This window comes from Xiphophorus couchianus, chromosome 7, assembly GCF_001444195.1.
Source record: "Xiphophorus couchianus chromosome 7, X_couchianus-1.0, whole genome shotgun sequence".
NCBI lineage: Eukaryota > Metazoa > Chordata > Actinopteri > Cyprinodontiformes > Poeciliidae > Xiphophorus > Xiphophorus couchianus.
In genome coordinates, this window is record NC_040234.1 from 33,140,579 (window position 1) to 33,163,685 (window position 23,107).

Sequence of the window (23,107 nt, forward strand, 5' to 3'; positions counted from 1 at the left end):
GAAGTATTTTCAAATTGTAAAAGTTATACCTTACCCAACATTTCAACTTCCTCGCTGATCGCCTTCCAAGAAAGGTCCTTCCTATTCCTGTCTCTGTAGTCATAACTTGATTGGTCTTAGATTATGACCACTCAAACAGCGACAATTAGTTTATCCTCCATAGTTTTTTTCCTCAGATCACATCTAAAAGTGCACCACTTTGTGCTGGTTAACGCTTTGCGCCAAGTGGCAAAAGTTCACATTTTTCAACTCCGCATCGGACGTGCTTGACACGCAATATGCGCCACGGCGCGCTTCCATATAGACTTTGAATGTAAACCAGATACGCCTGATGCTCAAAACCCGTTTGGTGTGAACGCACCATTAGATGATTCCACCAACCTAGCTTAGCCATGAGAGTTTGAGTGGGTAAAGTCTTTCTGCCTACATCCCCCAGAATGCTGTGCGGTTCTGAAAGAGAGTTCAGTGAAATTCTCAAATATTCTATCAGACGTATTATCTATTGATATTGATCACATGTATATCGCGATACATATAGTTATTGAATTATTGTCCAGCCCTTATAAAAGTGTTTGGTGTTTGTCTATGAGCTTTGCATAACATTGAGACATATTAGATTCAAATTATATTTTAATTTATTTATGCCTTTGGCAACGAGAGAGACTTTGCTTCACCAAAATTTTTTTCTTTGCTTTAATTGTCATTTCTACAGGCTGATTACTTACAAAAACATGCAAACTAGCAACAAAAAAGGGTCAGATTTGGGGTAAAATACATTAAAGTTGTGAAAGAAACAAATGGATGTCTAGAAAGCAAACTCTGTTCATGACTTTGTAATACACCATAGAGAAAATAAGATTAAACTGTACAAAAAACCCGCCTAATTTGGTGTCCTCTGATTATGTTGCAGTTTCAGAGGAAATAGAGAGCAGAGAGGAGATGGTGACTGTCACAGAAACGGGGCTCACACAAGCCAAAACGTGAGTTTTAAACACCCAACCCTATTATGCTGCAGTTTCTGAGCTGAATCTAAATCCAGATATTGCTTCTCCGCAGCGTTGCTGTCGAGATGAGGGAGCAGGCAGAGATCAGCACAGGAGAATCTGCTGCCCCCTTCTTTATTAAGAAACCCACTCCCCAGAAGCTAGTGGAGGGAGGAAGTGTTGTGTTTGAGTGTCAGATTACAGGAAACCCAAGACCTCACATCATTTGGAAGAAGAGCGGCGTTCCGCTCACCACTGGATACAGGTAAAACCCACGGTCCTTCGTCCACAGAGCTTACACCAGTCTAAATATGAGTTTCTGTTAAAATCCTCAACTAGGGGCGGTCATTTATTGTATCGCTTATTATTTATTATGAATATTTCTTACAATACTATTAAAATTGTAAAATACATACAGTACAGACCAAAAGTTTGGACACACTTTCTCATTGAATTCAATGAGAAGGTGTGTCCAAAGTTTTGGTCTGAATTGAGTACAGACCAAAAGTATGGACACACAGTTGTTTCCAAAGTTTTGGTCTGTACTGTAGGTACAACCAGCTAACCAAATGTGCTGGAACTCGGCTTGCGTTGTTAGGTGACAGGTGGAACTCTGCTGGGGTTGCTAGGTAACGGAGTGAGCTTTGCTGGGGTTGCTAGTTGAGGGGCAGTGCTGGCTGATTACATGACATTACATTCAGACTTTTTTTTAAACGGTTCATTTGCCAAACACTAAGAAAATTAACTTCTTGCCAAAAACCTGCTGGATGTTTTTTTTAAATCGCCTGGACTGTTTTTAGAAGCAGTAGAGACCCAATAGAAGTGCAAAATGTGAATATTGCGTAAAGCTTTTCCTTTTAAGTTATTGATGTCCTGAAGAAGCCTGTTTCAAATGGGAATGTTTTTTTCAAGAGCAGAATTTGTTTGTGGTGCTAAAGCACTTACAAACACTTAACTATACAAAAGAAGTAATATCTAGTTTATCATCATTTTTACCATTATTACAGCAGCACCACAACATATAACAATAAAATTATAATTTCACGTCACCCACTCCTATCCTCGACCCCTTTGGATCAGAGAAGATAACGGACTTTATTCTTCCTTTCAGATACAAAGTTGCCTACAAAAAGGAAACCGGAGAATGCCGACTGGAGATCTCAATGACCTTCGCTGATGATGCAGGGGAATACTCCGTCTTTGCTAAGAATCCTCTCGGAGAAGCGTCAGCCACTGCCATCCTGCTGGATGAAGGTATCCGCATTTTCTGTTTTTTGTTTTTATTTCTGTATTGGACCACACTGCACAACTCCAAATATTATGTTTTTGACTACTTTCTTATTGCAAATGTCTCATTACAATTGGAAAAAGTAGTTCCCCGGTCAGATTATTTCTCTTATAGAAAGAATTTTTTTTCCGTGTTATAACTGAAATAATCGATGAATTTCTTAATCAATATTCAAAAAATTATTGATTTAAAACAAGCTCCTAAATCCTGCTGAAAAGGTATTTTGAGTTAGTTTTGTTTTATTTCAAGTATATCTAGATATTTGCAGAAGAAACTAGACAGAAATGTTTGGTAAGATTTTGTGATTTTGCAGTTCAGTCTCTTACATTCTTTCCACTTGCAGAACAATATGAAGCCTACATGAAGCAGCAAGATGTGACATATAAAACCGAAGTGACAACGACTGTGGTGCAGGAGCCCCAGTCGGTCGTAGCTCAGTATGAGTTTGAACAAAGGAGGGTGACGACCCCCATGAGCTTCGTCTCAGAAACGGTAATCTTCTTCTGCAGATCAGAGACTTTGCAGTAGTTTATATGTTTTTTGTGCAGTTCTTGGAGTAATAGTTCTTTCAGCAAATTTACCTCAGGTTTAATGTTCGGCTCTTTTTCTTTCAGGAGTTCATGATTTCAGCCTTTGAGGAGAGAATCATCCAGGAGATTGAGATCCGTATCTTGAGGATCACCTACAGAGAGTTGGTGACCGAGGACGGAGAGCTGATGGTGACTGTCGCAGAAGAAGAGGCGCTGCAACCGGCCTTTGAGACGCCAGTGAAAAACTACCGGATCATGGAAGGAATGGGCGTCACTTTCCACTGCAGGATGTCTGGCACGCCGCTGCCTAAGGTACAGAAAAAGATATTTACCTTCGTAGTCAAACTCATCTCTGCAATATGGAAATTAATCCAATCAAATCTGTACATATCTGTGAAGAATGATGAAGATTATGTGGTACTATTTGTCAGAGTTTTGTATTATGACCTTCAATAATCTGCTAGAAACCCATGTATTATATACGTATTAAGAAAACTCATTACTGAACTGTTAAAATATTAAGACATAGTAGTCTCTGCTATCCTGATGGAGTTGAGTTCTTCTTAAATTTAAATATTGAAACTCTTTTCACTTTGATCAGTCCCTCCAGGATTTCATGATTGTTTTTGTGATTTTTTTCAAATGAATATTAACAATTTTGTTCTAATTTAGAAATATTTTTGCAATATTTGCACTTATGCATCATGGTAATTGTGACTGTTAGTTACTCACAACAACAATCACGGACTATTAACTTGACACCATGTAAGATTAAGGCAGCAGTGTAGTAGAAGTAAGAAATACTTCTCCCTGCAGGTGGAAGTTAGTCACTTAAACACAATGTTTTTTACATTTTTTTCAGAAAATTTGCAATAAATTCACAATTATTCACTCCATTATTTCAGAATCCCAAAAAACTTGAGGGACTTATTGATGTAATTTGGCAGTATACAGATATAACTGCTTTGAACATATTGATAAAATAATACATAAGCACACAACTGTTACTGTACTTTGAAGGGTCTTTTTATGTCGCTGTCTGGAGTCTTGAGGGCCACATAAAAAGCTATGACAGGCCTTGAGTTTGACACATGTCACTTACAGTGATTCATAAAACCTCCTGCAGATTGTTTGGTACAAAGACGGCCAGCGCATCAGGCCCGGTGGCCGGTACCAGATGGAGGTCCTTCAGGATGGACGAGCCAGCCTCCGTCTGTCTGTGGTTCAACCAGAGGATGAAGGAGTGTACACTGCCTTCGCCTCCAACATGAAGGGAAATGCCGTCAGCTCAGGGAAGCTCTACGTGGAGCCTTCTGGAGGTGTAACCCCTCCCAGTTACACACCACAGCCATCAATGCAGAGAATCAGGTCAGTGCTGAACAAATGTTAATACTGATACATTATGAAAATGGAGATGAATTGACAAAATGAACAATGACCTACAAACCAGGTTGGAAGTTTTGCCTCTTCAGAGGCTGCAAAGAAACACCAAAAACTGAGAATGCAATATCTCTGCTGCTGTGAATGCTGCATCTGAAGTCTCGCCTGCTAACTGGTGACACACTTCTTCCCCCTTTTAGATCCACATCTCCTCGCTCTCTGAGCCGCTCTCCCGGCCGTTCATCCAGCCGTTCACCTGGACGTTCCCCAGCTCGCCGCCTCGAAGAGACTGATGAAATTCACCTGGAAAGACTTTACAAACCCGTGTTTGTCATGAAGCCCTCCTCTATCAAATGCGCAGAGGGCCAAACTGCCAGATTTGACTTAAAGGTTGTAGGAAGGCCAATGCCTGAAACCTACTGGTTCCATAATGGTAAGAAAAATAGTGTTAAATATTTTCAATAACTCTTTATTTGGTTCTTCAGCCTTTAAAAATATGTTCTTATCCTCCTTTTCAGGACAACAAATTGTCAACGACTTCACACACAAGATAGTGATTAAGGAGGACGGCACTCAGTCCCTGATTATTGTCCCAGCTGTGCCAAAAGACTCTGGAGAATGGACCGTCGTTGCTCAGAACCGAGCTGGACGAACATCTGTTGTCGTTAATCTCTCTGTTGAAGGTAGAACTTGGATTACGAAGTGCTACATCTACAGAAACCTTAAAAGTGTCTCATTATTAACTTCTGCCTTGTTCTGGGATCTGCAGCCAGAGAAAGTGTATCCAGACCTCAATTTGTTGAAAAACTGAAGAACATCACCGTGAAGCAGGGCACATTAGTGGAACTGGCTGTCAAAGCCATCGGAAACCCCCTGCCAGATATTGTTTGGCTGAAAAACAGCGACATCATTACTCCATCAAAGCACCCACACATAAGGTATCTCTACTGTTTTGTTTTCTGTCTCTGTAAAACTGTTTATTTGTACTTTGATTCACTTGGTTGCTTGCTTTTTCCAGGATTGAAGGAACCAAAGGAGAGGCCAAATTCCAGATTCCTTCATCTGCTGGCTCAGACAGCGCCTGGTACACCGCCACAGCCATCAACAAGGCTGGCAGAGACACCACCCGCTGCAGAGTCAATGTGGAGGTAGATCACTCTGCCCCGCAAGCTGAAAGGAAGCTCATTATTCCCAAAGGAACCTACAAAGCCAAAGAGATTGCTGCTCCAGAGCTGGAGCCTCTCCACATGCGTTATGGCCAAGAGCAGTGGGAGGAAGGCGACCTTTATGACAAGGAGAAGCAGCAGAAACCATTGTTTAAGAAGAAGCTCACCTCCATCAGGATGAAGCGTTTTGGTCCAGCCCACTTTGAGTGCAGGCTGACTCCGATTGGAGACCCCACCATGGTGGTGGATTGGCTGCATGATGGCAAGCCTCTGGCTGCTGCCAACAGGCTGCGTATGGTCAATGAGTTTGGCTACTGCAGCCTGGACTATGAGGTTGCTTATGCAAGAGACAGTGGTGTGATCACCTGCAGAGCAACCAACAAGTTTGGAGTCGATCAGACCTCGGCTACCCTGATCGTCAAGGATGAGAAAGGCCTTGTTGAGGAATCTCAGCTTCCTGAAGGCAGGAAGGGAGCATATCGAATGGATGAGATTGAGCGTATTGCTCATGAAGGAGGACCTACAGGAGTCAGCCTTGATGACGAATCCGAAAAGACAAAACCTGAAATTGTCCTGCTTCCAGAACCAGCCAGGGTGCTGGAAGGAGACATTGCTCGGTTCCGCTGCAGAGTGACCGGCTACCCTGCTCCAAAGGTTAATTGGTACCTCAACGGACAACTCATCCGCAAGAGCAAGAGATACAGACTCCATTACGATGGTATTTACTACCTGGAGATTGTTGACATCAAGTCATACGACTCCGGTGAAGTCAGAGTGGTAGCAGACAATCCTTTAGGCACAACTGAACACACTGTGAAGCTGGAGATCCAACAGAGAGAGGACTTTAGAGCAGTGCTGCGTCGTGCTCCAGAGCCCAAAGCTGCTGAGGTCCCACATGAATCTGGCAAAATTGGATTTGACATTGTCAAGGTGGACAGACCTGGTGAGGTCCCACAGGACAGGGAAGTAGTTAAGCTGCGTAAGGCACAGAGAATCGTTCATGAGAAAACCTCTGAGGAGTCTGAGGAGCTGAAGAGCAAGTTCAAGCGCAGAACAGAGGAGGGCTTTTATGAGTCTATCTCTGCAGTAGAATTCAAATCTCGCAAGAGGGATGACTCCTATGAAGACTTACTAAAAAAGACTAAAGATGAGCTACTTCATCACATGAAGGAGATGGAAGAAGCTGAAAGGAGGAGGATGGAAGAGCAAGGCAAAATCACCATCCCCACAATCAAACCAGACAGGATCCAGCTGTCACCCAGCATGGAAGCCCCACATATCCTCGAACGAATTGGAAGCAAAACTGTTTCTCCAAAGGACGAGGTTCGTTTCAGTGTCAGAGTTGTCGGTAGGCCAGAACCTGAGTGCCAGTGGTTCAAGAATGGCATTCTTCTGGAAAAATCTGACCGTATTTACTGGTACTGGCCTGAGGACCATGTGTGTGAACTGGTGATTAGAGATGTCACAGTAGAGGACTCTGCCAGCATCATGGTTAAGGCCATCAATGTCGCTGGAGAGTCGTCAAGCCATGCCTTCCTTCTTGTACAAGGTAAAGTCGAAAACAAAATATAATCTGTAATTTCCTTGTACTTTATCTATGGAAGAGGATTAGGGCAACTGAAAAATAATAATTATGACTTTTTTCTCTGAATTCAGAATTTAACCTCAGAATTCTGATTGATCTCAGAATTCTTCATTTTTTGTCAGAATTCTGACTAATTTCAGAATTCTTTTTTTTTTTGTGAAAAATTTTACTTGAATCTCAGAATACTGACCTTTTGTCCCAGAATGCTGACTTTAGTCTAAGAATTCTTTATTTTTTTGTCAGAATTTTGACTAATCTTCCGAAATCAAAAGTCAGAATTTTTTTTTTTCAGTGGCCCTAATTCTCGTTTGTATGTACCTCCTGATGCCAAATTCTAATTTTGTATTTCTCATGCAGCCAAGGCAGCCATTAGTTTTATCCAAAACCTGGCTGATGCCAGTGCAAATGAGAAGGACACCATGGTGACCTTTGAATGTGAAACCAACGAACCATTTGTTAAGGTCAAATGGCTGAAGAATAATGTTGAGATTTTCTCAGGAGACAAATACAGGATGCACTCTGACAGAAAGGTCCACTTCCTGTCTGTGCTGGTCATTGAGATGAGTGATGATGCAGAATACTCATGTATGGTCATAGATGACGAGAATATCAGGACTAATGCAAGGCTCCATGTAGAAGGTTTGTACTCTGAATTCCTGTTTTATATAGTCTTGTTTGTATGGAAAGCAGCTCAAGGTTCTTGACGTTCCTGTGTACCTCAGGTGCCGCCCTGGAGCTCAACAAACATTTGGAAAACATTGAAGTACCAGAGAGCTACGCTGGAGAGTTTGACGTTGAGGTTTCTCGCGAAGATGCTGAGGGAAAATGGTTCTTTGGCGAGAAGGAGCTCTCTCCCAGCAGTAAATACGTCATATCCTCCCGCCGAGGTCGGCACACCCTGGCTGTCAAGGACGTCAGGAAGGACGACCAGGGGAAGTACACATTTGTTTGTGGAGATCTGAGTACCAGCGCCTCACTGAAAATGAAATGTAAGCTTTTTTTTTAGATGTTTGTGTTGCCACAAAGTTTCCCTGCTAGCTTAAAATATGTAGAATGTTTGATTAGTCGCTTTAGAAAACATCCAGAAAGCTGCAAAACACTGTTTAGACTTCCCTTTGATTAATATTAAGTGAAATTTGCTCCAAAAATAACATAATTTTTATTTCTTGTTTCATAATTGGTGACTGTATGATGTTTTTATGATATAAAACACTTTGAACTGCTTTGTTGCTGAAGTATGCAATACAAACAAACTTAATTTGACTTGACTAGTCATTAATGAACATATGTGCATTTTGTTTCTCTCCAGTGCGACCCGTGACTCTAATGCAGCCGCTGACTGACCTTACTATCTGTGAGGGTGACATTGCTCAGCTGGAGGTCAGGTTCTCCCAGGAGAATGTTGAAGGTGCCTGGCTGAAAAACGGCCAGGCAATCTCTGCCTCAGACCGCGTCCACATCGTCATCGACAAACAGGTTCACAAACTGCTAGTGGAGAACGTCAGCAGAGAAGACGCTGCGTCCTACTCATTTGTAGTTCCAACTCATGAAATCTCCACCTCAGGCAAACTCAATGTGCAAAGTAAGTGTTTCCATATGAAAACAAACATATCACTTAGGGATGCAAACAATTAGTTGTTGATTAATGGTTTATTAGATTTAAATTAGTTCCAATTGATCAACTAATAATTCTGCCTAGAGCTTCATTAGGTATTGTTTGGCTGCCATCCAGCAGAGGGCGTCACTGGTCATCCGTAAGTGGAGCCAGTTGATACAAGAGTCGCTGCTTGTATCGGCGCCATATCAAAACATTAAAGAGAAACAGATTGGTTCCATCTTGGTCTTGGATGGAACCAATTTTATGAGGTTCTATTTTGAAATATTACTCGACAAGCTCCTTAAGTTCTATCTTATTAGTACTTATTTAGCCGTACTGCACTGTGGAGAAAAGTCGACTTCAAAAATTACTGATGTGCTACGAAGGCGAGGATGATGTGATAATGCAGAACAATTGGAGCATGATGAAAAATATCAGCTTATCAATTAATCATTGGTCAATTGATAAGTACAGTCAACTTTAGATTAACTCATTAATTGATAACTTGCATCCTTAGTATCACTCCACCTCGGTCTCGTTAATCCTTACTTTAAAATGTTCTTCTATCTTTAAAGCTATCGACATTGTGGTGCCACTGAAGGACGTGTCGTCCACCGAAGGCACAAAGGCAGTCCTTGAGTCCAAGATCTCAGCTCAGGACATCAGCTCTATCAAATGGTACCACAACGACAAACTGCTGATCCCAGGTGACCGAGTCCAGGCTGTGGCAAAGGGCACCAAGCAGCGACTTGCCTTCACCAGGACCTTTGCTTCAGACGAAGGACGTTACAAACTGGTGGTCGGCAAGGTCGAAACCAGCTGCAACCTGACTGTTGAACGTGAGCGAGATTAGATTTTCCCATCATTCATGTTTTCAAGTTCCAGTCCCATGTCTTACCAATGTTGTCCTCACAGAGGTCCATATTGTGAAGCACATGGAGGACAAAGTGTGCTCAGAGTCCCAGAACGTTACCTTCAATGTTGAGGTTTCACATCCTGGAATCGACCCACTCTGGACCTTCAGGAACCAGCAGCTCAAGGCTGGACCCAAATACAAGATGGAGTCCAAGGGAACGGCTCACTCCCTGATTGTGTTAGACACCATGAAAGATGAAGAGGGCCAGTACATGTTCCACGCTGGGGAGAAGACATCCAGTGCTCAGCTCACTGTCTCTGGTAGGTCAAAACTCAGATACTAAAGGGTTAAATCAAAGAGCATAACTTAATTACAGCTGGAACCAGATATTTACATCCACTGTGTAAAATCTCTGACTTATCCTTTCCTTATTTAGGTCAGCTAGGACTACCAAAACTACCTCTACTAGCTAAAGAATTCCCTACAATTCTTTATTATTTGATAAAATTATCTTTTTAACTTTGGGTCAAACCTATTTGGTCCGCAAGATTCTCACCATATTTTGTTGGAATTTCAGCCAATTCTTTCTATTAGAACTGGTATAACTGAGTCAGGTTTGTAGGCTTGTTTACATGTTTATTAGCGCTGGAACAAATTTTGATTGGTACTAACATGATGGCCATTTCACAATAATTGACTTTGTAGCCACTTTGTAGCTAATTCAGCTGTATGTTTGGTTCAATTTGCACCTCGGCTTTAACTTCCAGCCTGATGTTTTGAGATGTTACTTCAATATTTCCACACGATGCACTTTTATCATGCCACCATCTATTTTATGGTGTGCACCAGTCCCTCCCACAGCAAAACACCGCCACAGCAAGATATTGCCAGCCCCATACTACAGTTGGGATAGATTAAGGCTTGCATACTTTCCCCTTTTTTCACCAAATGTAACGCCATGATCAAACACTTGTTAGTTTATTTAAATCACAGAAGATGTATTCAAAAATGTATGTATTTCCAGCTTTTTATGTTCCATTGTGAGTAATGGCTTCTTCCTCTCTGAGTGACTTTTCAGCTAGTGCCTTTTTTCAGCTTTGTTTAACCAGCATCTTCAAAACATTTTGCTTTTGGTGTGAAGTTCATATTTCACACATTTCACAGCAAATCAGTTTCCTCCCTGACAAGTTGGCCTAACATTACCGTGTTGCTGTAAATAATAGTTTGAGCAGATGAACGTTGCACCTGTTTGACATCTTTTCAGAAGCCTACAAAGCCATGGCATCATCAACGTCTTTGTTCTGGCATTGAACAAACAAAAATAATTTTGATATGCTAAGCTGACTTAAAACTGGACAAGTTTAGTCAAGTTGTGTCATATAGAGAAAGGTTAGGGCCACTGCAAAAAAAAGAATTCAGACTTTTTTTTGTAGATTTCTGACTTTATTTCTCAGAATTCTCACTTCAATTTTCTGAGATCCAAAGTCAGAATTCTTTTTTTTTCTTTCTAGTGGATCTAATTCTGTTCCATACATATCGCCCACCCTCAATGTAAATATCTGCTTTCCACTGTAACTGAACACAAAGACTAAAACTCTTCACAGATGATGGAATTGAGGTTATGCTCCACAGTCACAAATGTTCACTTATGCAACCACCAGGTGGCGCCATCACACGGCCTCTGCAGGATGTGACAGTGGCCGAGTCTCAGACCTCTGAGTTCGAGTGCGAAGTTGCCAACGCTGAAGCTGAAGGCAAGTGGCTTAAGGACGGTCAGCTCGTCAACTTCAACGAGAACGTTGTGAGCGAGGTGAACGGGTCTGTCAGACGTCTCGTCATCATCATCACCAGGCCACAGGATGTCGGAGAGTACACCTACCAGGTGGCCAACTCCAAAACCAGCGCAAACCTCAAGGTGGAAGGTGAGTACCTTTTTTCTAAATGATTCAGAAACCAACTAACCCAACAGTAAAGGGTGCGTAATGATTAAATGTGGTGCTGTTGTCTTGTTTTCATCTGCAGCTGTGAAGATCAAGAAGACTTTGAGAAACCAGACAGTAACAGAGACCCAGGAGGCCATGTTCTCACTGGAGCTCACCCACCCGGACGTGAAAGGAGCCCAGTGGATCAGGAACGGAGTCGAACTGCAGAACAGCGACAAGTTCGAGATTATCTCAGAAGGAACAATCCAGACTCTGAAGGTGAAGGACTGCAACACACAAGATGAGACGGTTTATTCCTTCAAGCTGGGGAAACTGTCCGCCACTGCCAGACTCAATGTAGAGAGTGAGTATCAGCATTACATATCACTACACACTAGGGATGCAAGTTATCGATTAATGAGTTAATCTAAAGTTGATATATTTTATTGATTGACTAACGATTAATTGGTATGCGGATATTTTCTTAAAAGCCATAATTTTCTCTTGTATGAAAATGGCTGACCTTTTTTCCATAACATAGTGCAAAATTCTTCGTATGCTGAATAAAGAAAAAAAAGAAAGCACAATTTAATTTTAGCATTATTTTCTCAGTTATATTAAATACAGACTGAATAAATAGAAAATTGTGTTGTAGCCACTTTCAAATTGTTAAACATAACAGAAAAATAAAAGATGAAACTTACGGAGCTTGTCAAGTGTACGCGGTTCTGTTTTGAAATATAAAGTTCATTTTGCATCTCATAACGGACTTTGTTTGGACCATTTCTCTTTTTCGTTCTGGTATGTATGGTGGAGTATTAGGGCCATACAATGAAACTAATAATAATAAGAAGAAGAATATTATGAGAATAAAGTTGTAAGAGAATAAATTCAAAATAAATCAAGAACAAAGTCATAATATACAAATAAAGTCGTAATATTTTTAGAATAAAGTTGCAGTATTACAAGATTAAAGTCACAGTATTACGAGGATAAAGTTGTAATATTGTGAGTTTATTCTTATAATATGTCAACGTTTCGTATTATTTTGACTTTATTGTCCTACGATTTTATTCTCATAATACTGAGTTTATTCTCGTGATTTAATTTTTTAAATGACCTAATACTTCGTTATAGGTATTGCCCTGCCATCTTTATTTCTATATCAACTAGCTCTGCTTAAGGATGACCAGCGGTGTCCTCCTCGGGATGCAGGCCAAAGTACAACACTAAAATAAGGTCTAATCGGACGTTATTAGTTTATCAGTTGGAACTAATTTTAATCTAATAAACCATTAATCGAGAATTAATCATACATCGATTAATTGTTTGCATCCCTACTACACACATCAAGAACCTAACACGTTTCTTTTTCTGTTTAATGACTGTTTCTGTCATTGATCTTTGCAGCAATCAAGATTGTTAAGAAGATTAAAGACGTGAAATCCCTGCTGGACGGCACCGCCTCCTTTGAGTTGAGCCTGTCGCACGACAATGTCCCCGTCAGGTGGATGTTCAAAGGCGTTGAGCTGAAGGCAAGCGAGAAATGCAAGATTCTGTCGGAGAGGAAAGCTCACAAACTGATCCTGCAGAACGTCGACAGCAGCAACGCAGGAGAGTACACGGCCGTGATCGGACACCTGCACTGCAGCGCCATGCTTACTGTAGAGGGTACGCAACACTGAACACCCTGTCATGAATTATTAAGAAGGAAAAACTTTCAATAAAGAAAGTGATATAAACTACATTTACTCTACAAGTTTTTTTTCTTTTCTCCTTTAAAATTACGTCTGTTTTTGTTTGTGTTTTGTAAAAAATACAAATTAGGCATTACATCGTTTTTTAAAATTTTTTATTATTCAATGATTTATAAAAGTAAATACACTCGTGCAAAAAAAAGTTACGCCCCCAGATGGAGTGGTGCAAATGAAATTGTCTGGAAACAGACAATGATTTGATACAGAACATTTTCAGAAACTTTTATCTCCTCTTCAAGACGGCCTTTCAAATACAGGATGTCCCTCAAGTCCTTCCATTTACCACTTGATTTAACCTGAAGCCGGATTCCTGTGACTCTCCACACCATAACACCATGATGCCTGAAGTACCGCTAGTGTGTCTCATTGGCAGGATTGGTCCTCCACTCTTGCTGCCACCACACAATGATCATCCTTGGTGATGCAGAACTGAGTTTACGATACCATAGCTCCCAGTTACGGCACCACTCCAAACACAGTCCTCTCTGCGTTGGTGTTAATGTCAGCTACATATGGGATGGGAAATGGGTATTTTGGCTGACATCCATCTTTGAAACCACTTCGGGTGTTTGTAGAGAGTTCAGTACCTGACTTTGGTGTAGATGTCTTTGGGTTCTGTAGTACTTGGTGGACAAATCAAGGATCCCCTCTTGGTGCGGTCTTTCCAAAGCTTTACAACATGTGTGGGTACCCTCATATACTCATTGGCTCCAACATTGGGCCACTGGTAATGTTGTCTAAAATATCTACAAGGCATCCTTTGTGTCGGCTGACTTTCACTCACTGCTTTGACTGACTGACGCATGCTTTGGTAGCTGCCTGATAAAACTCAAAATGCCACGTTCTAGATTCTTGATCATTGAAGCATTCACATTGGTCTGCATGTGGACCATTTTACATCCAAATCACACCATTCCTTCTGGGTGCCTAACTGTTTTTTGTTAGCAAGTGTGTATTTAAGAAATATTAAACTCAATCTGATTTAAAGTGTTTTTAAAACTCCATCAAAAGTCTCAGCTGACTAAAACTGTCAATAATTAGAAACTCAGCAATCACCTAAGCTATTGAAAACAATAAAAAAATTATTGTTATTGTTACATTAAACGTTACAAAACTATTTAGCTAGAAGTCCAAAATAATCCTGATAATCCTAGATCAAAAGGCATGCTAATTCTAAACTACACCTAAAATGGTTTTGCCACATCTGTTTTTGAGCCTGGGTCCAAAAATATCCAGAAGCCCAGTTGATCTGTGAACCTTGGTGCTCTGGCTGAAGTGTGAAGGTGTGAAATTTCACACGAGTAAGGTGATAAGAGCCCTCTAAGACCCGAGAAATAAAAGTTACACTTAAAATAGACTGCAGAACTTAAAAAAAAAGCCGGCACAGGTGTGGTACAATCACACTACTTTTTCCCCGCCCTCAGAAGGCGGGCTGCTGGGTTTTGAACAACCAGTAGATGTCAAAGTGACAAGTCACGATTGACCAATTATAGTACATATAAATGTGATGTAGGTTTGTGTTACTGTCACAAAGTCATGTCATAAACGAATCTAATCTTATTTCAATTTTAAGAGCAGTGTGAAATTTTAGTGTTTCCATATATATCTGTGACCTCAACTTAGTAGGTTCATACAGCTCTTAAAATCTTTTATTAGAGTCTCTATGATTACACATCTCTAAGATGACTTACAAGACTTTATATATAAACATGTTGCTGTTTGTTGGAATAAGCAGATCAGAAAATGGTGAAAAGTAGTACTTTGTGTTTTAAAATGCATCAGAAAGGGAGCATGTTTAACAAGAAGAGAATGGGACCAAAGGAGGAGCCTTGTGGTACCCCGCAACTAAGTGGGGTATTATGAAAGAGTACTTTTCCAAACAGCCAGAGAAGTATTCTTTCATTAACAGTTTTTTCTTGTTTATTGCTGCAGAGAAACAGAGCTACCGGAATAAACAGCTCCTCTGAGAGCTAAAACTCTCAGAAAAGCTGTTAATGTTAAATTATTTGTCTCTGTTTTTTTCATTGTGTTACAATTTCTCACCTGCAGCTCTTTGTGTCACCAAACCAATGAAGAGTGTGGAGGTCCCTGAGACCCAGGTGGCCACGTTTGAGTGCGAAGTTTCTCACTTCAATGTGCCATCCACCTGGCTCAAAGACGGCGTGGAGATTGAGATGAGTGAGAAGTTCAGGATCGTGGTTCAGGGGAAACTTCACCAACTGAAGATCATGAACACCAGCAGGGAAGACTCTGCGGAGTACACCTTCATCTGCGGGAACGACAGAGTGTCAGCGACGCTTACCGTCAACCGTAAGACCACAAAGCATGATTTAGCCACTGCTGGACCTATTGCAATAAGGAATAAATCAATTGATAAATGATAAATTCAAACAAGCTCAATAATTTCCTTTGCATGATGTATTGTTTTTCTCTTTTCTCTTTTTCTTACTACCAAAAACTGGATGATTAAAGTCTGGTGCCTTGGTCTAGCCCTTTTTTAAAGAAAAACTTTGTTTACAGAGACTTCATGATTGCTTTGTTTACTTATTTTCGTTATTTAAAATGTCATCCAGTCCCAGTGTTAAATGTTCATCAGAATTTCAAGTTCATTGTTCTTTGAGAATGTTTATTGTGACAGGTCTAGCTACAGCCATTGTTGGGGGTTTTTCTCTCTAAATCAGGGGTGTCAAAAGTATGGCAACACAAAATATTCATCCTGATTTTTACTTTTAATTAATTTATTAGTAATAGGGATCAAAAACATCGAGTGACTTTTCTTAAAACACAGACATTTGCATGCCCATTTAATAAACTTAGAAAAATAAAGTAAGAGTAGGCAAATTCCTGTTCTTGTTGCTAATAAGACACAAAAAATTCAGAAAGATGAAAAACTTAGGACTTGGTTTGCTGTTTTTCTTTTATCTGCAAAACCCTCTTTTGTTTTAAATCTGCAATTATTTATGCATCACTTATGTGCAGAAATCTGACTGCTTTTGCTTATTTCATTAAAATATTTTGTTTATTTTATTGTTTTAAAAAAATAAAAACATATATTAACAGTCTTTGCTATTATAATTAAGAAGAAAAAAAAACTTGTGGAAACCAGAGTTCTTTCAGCTCAACATTTTGGTCCAATCTTAAAATGTATGTTTCGCCCATCCAGCTGTCCTGATCACCTCCATGCTAAATGACCTGAACGCTCAGGAGAGAGACACCATCACCTTTGAAGTCACAGTAAACTATGAGGGCATCACCTACAAATGGCTGAAGAACGGCATAGAGGTCAAATCATCAGAAAGATGTCAAGTCCGCAGCCGGCAGCTCACACATTCACTCACTATCCGAAATGTTCACTTTGGAGACGGAGGAGAATACCAGTTTGTAGCAGGCTCTGCTGCTAGTGCCGCTAACCTCTTTGTTGAAGGTAACAAAGCATTCATTGGGACAGTTTTTTTCCCCAGTTTGGGATGTTCCTTAAATTTCTTGTTCTTTCTTGCATTTCTTGTTCTCAGCTCGTGTGATTGAGTTCACCAAGAAGATTAAAGACATAAAGATAACCGAGAAGAAAAAGGCAATGTTTGAGTGTGAAGTTTCTGAGCCTAACATCCAGGTGATGTGGATGAAGGACGGCCAGGAGTTGGACTTAACTGAGGAAAGGTCTGTCTACGATGAAGCTAGGACTGGGCAACACAGCTGAAAAACACATTAAGTGTTTCATATCAGCCGATGTTGATTATTATTAATTTGTTTTTTGTCTTAAATATGTGAAATACTGCCAATACTGTGGTGTGATATTTTCTGTTTTATCCACAGTTTTCACTCCACACTGTTGTTTTTTATTTTTAAGAAGCTGTGAGGAATGGTGACAAAATCTTAAACTGCTGTAAAGCAAGTTACTAAGCAGGTTGTTGCTAGGTAACCAAAGAGTGAGTCAGTTAGTTGATTCCACCAACCTAGCTTAGCTGGCTGTCAGAGGCTGAAGTCTTTCTTCTGCCTAGACCCCCCAGAAACCCTCCAGTGAATATTCTATATATTGAACACTCTATAAGACGTATTGTGTATTGATATTGATTTATTGTTCAGCCCTAGATGAAACCTCTGAATTCATCTCAAACAGAAATGTTCTAAGTTACAAAATCAGCTGGAAATCATTTTACTTGCTTTGTTCACAGGTATGTAGTGACAGCCGAGAAGTTTGTCCATCGTCTGATGATCCAGACGGTTCGTATGTCAGATGCTGGAGAGTATTCAGTCGTGGCCGGATCCAGCGTCTCCAAGGCCCAACTGATCGTAGAGGGACGTGACGTACGGATCGCTGAACCTGCAGAGCGTGAAATCATGGTAGGCTGTAGTGAAGTACAAGTACTTTTTTATTCTATTTCAGTACTTCCTTCTTGTATCTGTATTTTACTTAAGTAGATTTAATCCTGGTTTGTGCTTTCAACTTTTACTCCACTACATTTTGCATTAAGTATCTATACTTTCCATTCTTCTACATTCCAATAATGTGTTGCGTTACATATTACATTCACATCACACTGCATTTTTTTTATTTGTTTATTAGTTTGAAAGTAATCAATGACTCAATCAAGTTAATGACAAGTACAGATTTTGAAATTGTAATATTTTGTTCATTATTCAACTATTGTAAGGTTAAATATACATTATCTTTTAACTTCTGAGTTGATGACAAACTGGAGTTAAAACATCAGTGGAAATGATCAGCATCAATTCCTTTATTAAGTGTCTAATGCCCTTTTTTCATTCAGACAACTTTGACTTGAATGTGTTAACTTCATTCAAAATAACACATTGGTTTTGCTTTGTGTTAAATAAAAACTTTCACACGTGTAATCATTCCTCTCTTATTATTTAGCATTTAACTCTGCAGTGCAGGTCATCCCTGAAATTCTGATGCACAGAATCACAACTACAAGTGTAAACTGTGCCGCTGAAAGTTAATACAATAGAAATTCTCATTTTAATGAACATCGTTTATTAAAATGGCACAGCTACATTGATACATTAAAGAGAATATACATACAATGGGCGCACTTAGTGATATTATGGGGAATACATTCAACAAGTACTTTTACTTTCAATACAGTAAGTGTTTTTACTGAAGTAAAAATATTAGTGTAATACTTTTACTAGTGTACATTTTTGTCTGTTAATTTGTACTTTTACTTCTCCACCATTGCAGTAAGACAGTTTTATAGCTAAACACCAGAAACAACAATATTTCTGGGGTAATCTAACCCTCCCTGTCCCTCTTTCAGGTTCTTGAGAAACACAGAGCAACCTTCGAGTTTGAGGTCAATGAGGACGACATTGAAGGACGTTGGCTCAGGAACGGCGTGGAGATCCAGTTCTCTGTTGAGGAAAGGTTCAGCTATGTTGCCATCAGGAAGCTGCACCGCCTCACCATCTCTGAGACCTACCGGAGTGATGCTGGAGAATATACTTTCATCGCCGGAAAGAACAGGAGTACCATGCACCTAAGAGTCAACAGTAAGTTGAGAAAAAGGTTCAAAACTGATGTAGATGAGAACTGTATCTTGGAAATATGGAAAAATATTCCTCCAAAATCTGCTCCAAATTTGTCTTTGTTCACTAAACCAAGTATATTATAGTTAACTAAAACTAACAAAATAACAAAAATTGAAATAAGGAAAACATTTTTGTTAGCTGTTCCGCATTTATTAATACAATACATTTAGTAATACAATACTGCGTTTTTGTTAATTTTGTACCTTAAAGTTAACCAAAGTATGATAAAACTAATACTACTACCATAAACTAATAAAAAATTTAATATCTAACAAAATAAAACTAGCAAACACACTATAAAACCAATCAAAACTAACTGAATTAGAACAGAAAGTCACAACTAAATAAAAGAAAACTGCAATGAAAAACCCTAAACAATAGTAACCCTGGACCAAACATATTACTTTCCAGTCCCGGAGCCTCCTCAGATCCTCCGTCACATGGAGCCCCAGTCAGTCGAGGCAGGAAAGCCGGCTCGCTTCTCCGTTCAGGTGAGCGGCGTTCCTCCACCGCAGGTCTCCTGGTACAAAAACTCCCAGGCTCTGTCGCCGGGCTTCAAGTGCAAGTTCCTTCACGACGGCAATGAGCACACGCTGCTTCTGATCGAAGTATTCCCCGAGGACGCCGCTGTCTACAACTGCGAGGCGAAGAACGACTACGGCACGGCCACCAGCACCGCCACGCTCAATGTGGAAGGTAAGACCGAACGTCCTGGTTGAAGAGCAGGATGGAGACATGGCGGATGGAGTCTGATGCAGGTTTGTTTGCTGTAGTGTCAGAGGTGGTCTCTCCAGACTCTGCTGCCCCCATCGCTCCACCCGTCATCATCTCACCCATCTCCAACACCTCAGCCAGAGAGGGAGAATCCGCTTACTTCCAGTGCAGAGTCCGTGGAGACGGTAAGAAGTCCTTTCAAAATTTAACATCAATAATTTGGGTTATTTAAAATGTTATAACAGAAAGAATGGGGGTTTATTTTCATAAGTCTTACCCTTTCTTTAAAGGTTCACAAGGTTTACTTTGATAGTTAGCTTTCGGTTATCCGCAAGTGACTTTGCACATTAGCTCTAAGCTAAATATTTAGCTTGCTAAACAAAATATTTAGTTTGTAGCTAAACAAATTCTCCTGATTTAGATGTGAAGATCAGCTGGTTCCACAAGGAGAAGGAAATCAAGCAGTCAGACTTCTTCAGGATGTCTCAGTTCGACGACAGCTGTCAGCTGGAAATCTCCAGAGTTTACCCAGAGGATGAGGGGGAATACACCTGCGTGGCCACAAACAATGCCGGGAAAGTGTCCTGCTCTGCCACTCTCACCCTGGATGGTGAGTTTTTCATCAAAATAATGATGAAAGCTACAAATGCTTGATTTATATCTACGACAGAACTTTTTTTTGTTTGTTTTGTATTGATGTCTGTGTAAAATGTCAGAAGTTATTAATCTGAGGTTGTATTGAGTCCAGTTTAAAAGAGCTTTTTCATGAATCCTGATTTGGATTCTGATCCAGAGTCTATGTTTGTTTTTAAAAAGACTTTAATTTCTTTGGTTTGATGCAAAGCAATCAGTGGGATGGAATTTCACTAAATAAAGAACGATCCCTGAACCTGCTTCATTTCAGGGCAAATTCTAACAGTGAGCAGTTCTACCGAGCCTCAGTGGCACATCTCCAGCCTAAAGAAACCGTCAGTTGGCCAAAAGCCGGTTTTCATCCAACCAATCACAAGCTGCACAGTGACACATGGGGAGGTGGCCCGTTTTCATGCGTGTGTATCCGGCCTGCCAAAGCCGGAAATCAGCTGGTTCCACAACCGGCAGCCGGTCCAACCTTCCAAGAATGTGGTGTTCCACTTCGATGAGGTGACAAACATCGCCACACTCATCATAGTGGACGCCTTCTCTGAGCATGCAGGGCAGTACACCTGCAAGGCGGTGAATAACGCCGGGGAGGCTGCATGCTCGGCCAGCCTCACCGTTATCAGAGAGGAAGAAGGTAACACCTGGATGTGTTCATTTGTAGCCAGACTCCCCCCTAAAACATCACGTTTTTCTTTCTTCAAGATTGAGCCCCTCTTTCTAAAAATCAAAGTCTGAGAGGATGTCCCGAACCAGATGAAAGCTTCCAAGATGGACCGGATTAGTTATAGATTTTCCTTTTTTTATATTACAATGCAAATTCCCTGAAAATCTGAAAACAGGGTCAATAGTAAGGACATGGATTTTTTTTATTTATTAAAGATGACCTATTATGTTGCCTTGAACAGGTTAGGATAGGTCTTTGGGCTACACAAAACATATTTATTATATTTTGTTGCACAAAATCATTCTTAGAAAATGGGATTTTAGTCTGGTCAGTTTTGACTATTTTCAACTCTATTTTCAGAATGAGAAGTTTTAGGACGTCTTGTCACTTTAAATCCAAGTAAGCTGCTGCTGGCCACGACCTCCAACTCAGTGTTTGCACTCGCATGTTAACATGGCTGCAAACAGATGTGCAATTATACAACCATACATCTTTGAAAAGCATTAGTAGAGCCTCCTGCACAACCAACAAGAATGTGACGAGTCAGCTTGGGTTGCTGGATAACAGGTGGAGCTCCGTAGGGGTTATTAGGTAACGGGCAGTGCAGTTACCTAATGCTGATTTTGAAACGGATCATTTTCCAGACACCAAAAAACATTAACTTGTTGGATGATTTTTTAATTTTTATTTTTTAATCACTTGGTCTGTTTTTAGAAGCAGTTGAGACACAAATGGAAGCACAAGAAGAGGTCAAATGTGAATTTTGCATAATAGGTCCCCTTTAAACTTATATGGATGGACAGGTTTTCAAAATGGTGGGAATTCTTAGTTTCTATGTATTTAATTAGGAAAACTGGTAGAATTACCCGACCAACCAATCAGAGCCAATTAAGAGAAAACTTTGATTTGATCTTTGTCAGACTGATTGGTGCAGCTCTAAAATGTGATAATCGGGACATCCCTCAGTCGTTCTTCATCTCTGACTAACATCACGAAGTCGAACCTCTTCTTTCACAAATTCACGTGTTTGTTTGAATACTGGAGTTTTCACTTCCTCCTTTCTCACTTTTCCTCTCAGGAACAATCCCTTCACTCATGCTCCTCCTTTGTCTCTCCACAGTAAAACTCACACATTTATTCTCACTGTTACTCCTGTAGAAAGGGATCTTCATTTCTCTTTTTTCTACCAACCTGATTACCTTTGAAAAACGTTCCTTTCTTGCATTCCTCCTTGCTGGACACCAGTTTGCTTTTCTTCATTACTCATTTAAGTGAGCAGGGATTTCAGCGTCTTTTGTTGGATTTTGGAAAACCTCGTTTTGGTTTTTTAGGAACTGATATTTGAGCTAAAATTTTGTTTTTGATGTGTGCTCAATTTCTTAAAATTCACAATTTTTCCTTCTTCTAAAACATAAACCCTGAGGACAAAATATTTATTTGCTGTCTAGTATCCAGTACAACTACAATAGACTGCATAGTTTAAAAATGGAGCAGTGACAAGACAATTTATTCCACAAAAATTGCAAAATGTTGTGGCAATGGACCTAGTACTTTTTAAATTTAATGTTCAAGAATTATTGTCTTAAAATAAGCTCCTGTACCTTGCTGAAAAGTTACTTGTAAGTTAGTTTTGTCATATTTCAAGTGTACTAAGATATTTGCGCTTGAAACTAGACAGAAATACTTGGTAAAATGTTGTGCTTTTGCAAGTCTGACAAGTGGGCCAGTTATAATAACAAAAAGTCTGGATTATGGTATTTTGGTTTTATCCCAGATCGGGGATAAATTCCATCAGTCTTAACCTAAACAGTGAGAAATGTGACAAAGGCATGTAGAAGCTAACGGATAAACAATAAACTGGTGTCTCTTTCTTCCACAGTGACTCTTGTGAGGGAGCAGATCGAAGCCACAGTTGAAGAAGAAGTTAAAGGTAAGACCTTGCCTCTCTAGGCATATCACACACAATTACTGCGATCACACCTGAGAAGATGATTCAGTGAAAAAGGGATAGTTTGACCTAGTTTCCAGTTACATCCTCTGACTTTTCACTGTAAAAGTAGTCTGTCAGCAGTCAACTCTGACATAAGCTATGGTTCTGAGATGTTCTTTTTGTGGAGACACCTTGAAGGTCCTGATGAGACAAACTGATGTGCAAATGCATGCTGTATGGGTTGGTTGGGTCAGAGTTGTCCTGCAGGAGCAGATTGCGCTTACAGCTTGGAAACAAGTCAATGTTGAACTGTCCCTTTAAAAAAAAAATTTTTTTCTGCAGTTGCATGTCATATTTATGTGTTTTGATGGAAAAATACTTGTTGTTTGTATCATCTGTTCTTATATTTTTTTGGTATCCCACGGTTTCCTCCAGGAAAGCACTGATAGAACTTGCTTGTTCCAGTTTCTAAAGACTTTGCATCCAGAAAGTCATTTTGGCATGAAGGTTCCTCGGGTATTTCCAAGTAAAAGGTGCAGGATG

General features: G+C 40.1%; 1 protein-coding gene across 1 annotated transcript in view; it reads left to right on the forward strand.

The window, feature by feature from the left end:
- The window catches only part of ttn.2 (titin, tandem duplicate 2), a 219,604-nt gene that overhangs the window by 14,020 nt on the left and 182,477 nt on the right, over positions 1-23,107 (forward strand). The window contains exons 14-40 of the mRNA XM_028024223.1: positions 911-980; positions 1,057-1,248; positions 2,095-2,237; positions 2,615-2,763; positions 2,886-3,113; positions 3,928-4,169; positions 4,382-4,614; positions 4,700-4,864; positions 4,951-5,119; positions 5,200-6,896; positions 7,290-7,571; positions 7,655-7,921; positions 8,242-8,514; positions 9,105-9,368; positions 9,445-9,705; positions 11,047-11,307; positions 11,408-11,671; positions 12,718-12,978; positions 15,114-15,374; positions 16,228-16,488; positions 16,577-16,721; positions 17,237-17,405; positions 18,344-18,575; positions 19,026-19,310; positions 19,388-19,513; positions 19,750-19,938; positions 22,514-22,564. Coding sequence (XP_027880024.1) covers positions 911-980; positions 1,057-1,248; positions 2,095-2,237; positions 2,615-2,763; positions 2,886-3,113; positions 3,928-4,169; positions 4,382-4,614; positions 4,700-4,864; positions 4,951-5,119; positions 5,200-6,896; positions 7,290-7,571; positions 7,655-7,921; positions 8,242-8,514; positions 9,105-9,368; positions 9,445-9,705; positions 11,047-11,307; positions 11,408-11,671; positions 12,718-12,978; positions 15,114-15,374; positions 16,228-16,488; positions 16,577-16,721; positions 17,237-17,405; positions 18,344-18,575; positions 19,026-19,310; positions 19,388-19,513; positions 19,750-19,938; positions 22,514-22,564 — 7,140 coding nt within the window. The remainder of the gene's footprint in view (positions 1-910; positions 981-1,056; positions 1,249-2,094; positions 2,238-2,614; positions 2,764-2,885; positions 3,114-3,927; positions 4,170-4,381; positions 4,615-4,699; positions 4,865-4,950; positions 5,120-5,199; positions 6,897-7,289; positions 7,572-7,654; positions 7,922-8,241; positions 8,515-9,104; positions 9,369-9,444; positions 9,706-11,046; positions 11,308-11,407; positions 11,672-12,717; positions 12,979-15,113; positions 15,375-16,227; positions 16,489-16,576; positions 16,722-17,236; positions 17,406-18,343; positions 18,576-19,025; positions 19,311-19,387; positions 19,514-19,749; positions 19,939-22,513; positions 22,565-23,107) is intronic.